We start from the raw sequence: 4,479 nt of genomic DNA on the forward strand, positions 1-4,479 counted from the left end.
CATAATAATAATGTGTGATGTCATAATAATGTTTGTGACATTGTGATGTGGTCTCAATTCAAGCAAAACATATTAACCGACTACGTTCCCAAACTTTTTAATTTTTAGAAACTTTTTCCCAATATGAAATGTGATGAAAAATTCTGATAACTGATAACAAAAGTAAGCAACATAAGGTGTATGAAACCAAACACCTGTGTTATAACAACAGTAGTTGCCCTGCCATGTGAAGATAAACAAGTTACATATGTGGTAACTTGTAAGCAGCACAAGGTTTATGAAACAAAACACCCGTGTTATAACGACCGTCGCTGCTAGACAAGGTAAAGAAGTCAATTTCATTCCCACCCCCCCAGTCCACACCAACCTCGTCTTCTTCTCCTCCACAACTTCCCCCTCCATCTCCTCTTCCTCCTCAAGATGAGGATTCTTCTCCAGAAAGTCCTCCTGCATCTTCTTGATCTGCATCATCAGCTCTTTACGGCGATCCTCAACTTTTTTCTTCCGAACCCATCTTTCCAACTAGAAAAAAGCGTAAAAACCATTTGTTTTAAGTCTAAAAAAAATCTAAAAAAAAAAATTGCAGACTTTATCATTTTTCGACAAATATCTTTCACAATATACTTAAAAACAGTCTAGATTTAGGACTTACAAGTAGTATGTATAATGCTAAGGGTGTAAACCAAGTGTGCTTTCTACAACTCATACTTTCCTACCAGTTTAAGTAGACCATTATCATCATTTATCTGTTTACTTATTTTGATACAACATGATTCAACAAAACTCAATAAAATATAAAGTTCACAAAATATAAAGTTAAATCAAACCTCGGTTTTTGATGAAGATGCTTGTTGTACTTCAGTTTTTCCATCTTCGTATTCACCAGTGTTGCCAGATCTTAAATTCTTTACCTTTTCAACAGCATTTAAAATCCAACAAATGGTTTCTTTATGAATGGCAACACTATCCTGGGATTTTAAACTGTGCAACACTAAAAATAATTCCCCTGCAAAGATAGAATATTTCAGTTGTTTTAGTTACAAATAGTGACCTCCAACCTATTACTATCAAAGTCTTTGTTAAGAACCATGCGGTAGCATCCCTGGGTGTTGGGAGTAATGGGCCAATCCTGGCCTACACCTTAGGACCCATGGTGTGCCTTGCTTCAGGACCTTACCAATATAGAATACAATAGTCATAGCCCACACAAAAACACCACTAGTTAAACTTAATATATGTTAGATATCTGCACAAGCACTTAACACATATTGTGCGTATGGACAGACTTACTTAAAAGTTACCAAATATGCAATTTAAAGTATTTTCTATATGGTTGATAATTTGGACGACCCATTAGTGACCACAGGGTTGGAGCAATTGCCATAATTGTCTTACCCAAGGATACATACACTTACAATGGTAGCAGCGACAAGCCTTGAACCTGGTGTTCCCCACCCACAAGACATATCCACCAAAGCACCAACCATTTAAATGTTAATTTAACTTTTAACATTTTGTACCTTTTCACAAAACTGGGAATTAGTTTAGTAAACCCGTTAGTGACCACTGGGTTGGGGCAATTGTGGTCAAGTGCCTTGTCCAAGGAGATATACACCCACAATGCCTATTTACAATGGTAGCAGCGTCGAGCTTAAACTTTTTACCTTCCGTTGCTTTTTCACAAAACTTGAAAGCATCATCTTCATTTATTTTTACTTTCTCCATTTCTTCAACAATCCCAAATTGGATCAGGAACAAAACCTGACGAAATATAAACAATAATCCATATGTTACAACCTTAAGAACTTTTGATTTAAAATGGTAAAAAATCTGATAATGTTTATGGCAGTTGGTGTAAAAAAAATTATGTTTTTTTTTAAATATGATTTATAAACAGCAGTAGTGTGTACAATAAAAACCACCATGAGCACTTACTATCCCATTTCCTCAATGTGTTTTTTAGCAGAGATACAGTTTTAAAATTATGTAATTGTTCTTTGTTTACTAGCAAATGGGAAGAAAAGAAAGAAAACACGGACCATCTTACAACCACTATATTAAGAAAATGTTTAAAATTACTTTTTTAATAGAAAACCCAAACCTCACTGTATATTTTACAAAATGTTTTCAAACTTACTTTTTCGATGAGTTTATCGGTAGCTTGGATTCTCGTTTCAGCATCGGGAAGATAAACACGGAGGGTGGAAGATAAATAACGGAGGAGTGATTGACAGGTGAGGAGGTTGGGCACGTTGGTGTAGAAGGTTGTGAAGGTGGGTGAAGGTTGGGGGACGAATACTGGGGACATGGGGGTTATATATACTTTGGGTTGGGGTTACTAATGTTAGAATACACATTGGGGATTAAAATATACAGGTCCCAAACCTGGGGTGGCAGGGGAGGCAGGATCTGGCATTTTCTGAACTGCATTATTTGGAAAACATTATAATTATCAGTAAGACTTGTAGACCAATCTCTTTTACATTGCAAACAAAATATATTTACCTAGGCTTAAATTATTTGCCTTTTTCCTTTTCAAGACCTCATTATGTGCGTTGGCTTGTCCAGAGTTATAATGGTAGAAGAAGGGTGAGATGTGATCCAGGTGGTCGGTCTTTAGTTCGTACCTGGAGGGGGGGGGACATTAAGTTTAATTTATCCAATATTGCACAGAACATGATAACTAATATTTTATAATTATTTAAATATTTGTATAGTTGTAATCTGTTACTTCTGCTACCAGGCATAATATTAATAATATTTATTTCCTGATGAGGCATGCCGCATGGAAGACGAAACGTTAGAAATACACCGCGTTTTTTACACCAGAGGAGCCACTAGTATATTATTTGTATAGTTGGTTCAGCAGCCAGGTTTTTCTATCTTGCACTTTTTCTGAAGTTGTTTTTACGCTACAGTGTTTTAAACACTAACATTTTGTTGTTATCCTCTTTTTCTTTGTTACTGTAACAAACTTGGAATAAAATAACTAATACTCTATTTAATCAAATACAATCGAATACAATTTAATTTACATAGTTCTATGGTTTAGTAATGGGAGATATACATTATATCATGTGCTAATGATATCCATCTTACCCCATGTTACTATATTATATGAATATTAAAAATAAAACTGAATTCATAACTATTTCCTTTGATTACAATAACAGTTACAACAATAACTTCACTTTACTTGATTGTAGCATTTTTTGTTAAATTTAATAAAGTTTTTTTTTAATGATTTAGAAGTTGTAAGAATTACCTGGCAACTGAGTTAACACTGGTTGACGGTTTATAATCAGCAACCTCCGATAATATTCGCTCCCAATCTGGATTGTCCATCGCCTGTTAAATGGTTGATACATATGTTGCTTATGTAATAACATTGTACACCAGGAACACACAATGTATAAGGCAAGCAGGTAACTTTGAAATTTTGTTAGAAATTTTTTACAAAGTTAATGTTTTGTCTTAATCACCACAGTCTGCTACAGAACAAACACTCTGTTTTCTCTCTAAAACGTGCGTGTGTCATGTCTTTTTTCTCTAAAACGTGCGTGTGTCATGTCTGCTCACAATGCCTATACGGAATCATTATTTAAAGATGTTTGTAAGTGCAGTATGAACAAGATTACTCGATACTATTTGGCAAAAAATTTTGGCCAGTTTAAAAAGGGCACGCAAGAAGGAACTTAACTTGTGTATCTATGCTTTATTACTTGGCGACTAAAACTTAATCAGTCACATTCGGTATTACGTAATTACTGTCCCGAGTTATTTGCCCATCGCCATTGCGTAATTACAGCCACTACCTTCTTCTTTTACCAAACTCTCTCAATTGCCTTTTTCTTACTGTTGTCGTTTTCGCACACGAAAGTGTGAAGTCTAACCATTCTAATAAAAAGCGATCTTGGACTCAACATTGCTACAATACAAATACACTCATACACACAAGCCTCACCTCTTCTCCCAGGTATTTATGGATCTTAGAATGAGGTTTTGCCCCATCACCCAACGTATGTATAACTTCCCTCTTCAATATTTCATCCCATGTCACCTCGCCCACCCCCACCATGTACCTCTCAACCACCACAAATATTAAGATGGAAATGAATTCTTCGGTGAATGAAGTCAAATGCTGGGAAAGAAAATTCTTGTAATACAATCTTGTAATATAAGTTTTCGGTGTTTTGTCAAAAACTGGAGGCTTAGCATTGGGGTGTATAGAACAGAACACCCGTGTTATAACAACTGTCGAATTACTTGCCACACAAGGATAAATAAGTTACATACATGCTATCTTGTAAGCGGGCACGAGGTGTATATACAGAACACCGGTGTTATAACGACTGTCGTTGCCCCGCCATCGATAATAAATAAGTTAGATACGTGGTAACTTGTAAGCGGGCACGAGGTGTATGAAGGGAACAAACTTGTTATAACGACTGTTGTTGCATAAAGTTAATATTCTTAATG

The 4,479-nt window shown here is 35.6% G+C and overlaps 1 protein-coding gene across 2 annotated transcripts in view; it reads right to left on the reverse strand.

The window, feature by feature from the left end:
- Positions 1-4,479, reverse strand: part of LOC100184173 (E3 ubiquitin-protein ligase UBR2-like) — a 26,313-nt gene that overhangs the window by 10,328 nt on the left and 11,506 nt on the right. Inside the window, exons 15-21 of one of the 2 annotated variants that reach the window (XM_018816011.2) lie at positions 3,965-4,141; positions 3,266-3,348; positions 2,506-2,627; positions 2,138-2,298; positions 1,665-1,761; positions 828-1,006; positions 368-522 (exon numbers count right to left, since the gene is read on the reverse strand). In XM_018816011.2, coding sequence (XP_018671556.1) covers positions 368-522; positions 828-1,006; positions 1,665-1,761; positions 2,138-2,298; positions 2,506-2,627; positions 3,266-3,348; positions 3,965-4,141 — 974 coding nt within the window. The remainder of the gene's footprint in view (positions 1-367; positions 523-827; positions 1,007-1,664; positions 1,762-2,137; positions 2,299-2,505; positions 2,628-3,265; positions 3,349-3,964; positions 4,142-4,479) is intronic. The other variant, XM_018816010.2, reaches the window with a different exon arrangement.

The sequence above is a fragment of the Ciona intestinalis genome, unplaced genomic scaffold, assembly GCF_000224145.3.
Source record: "Ciona intestinalis unplaced genomic scaffold, KH HT000124.2, whole genome shotgun sequence".
NCBI lineage: Eukaryota > Metazoa > Chordata > Ascidiacea > Phlebobranchia > Cionidae > Ciona > Ciona intestinalis.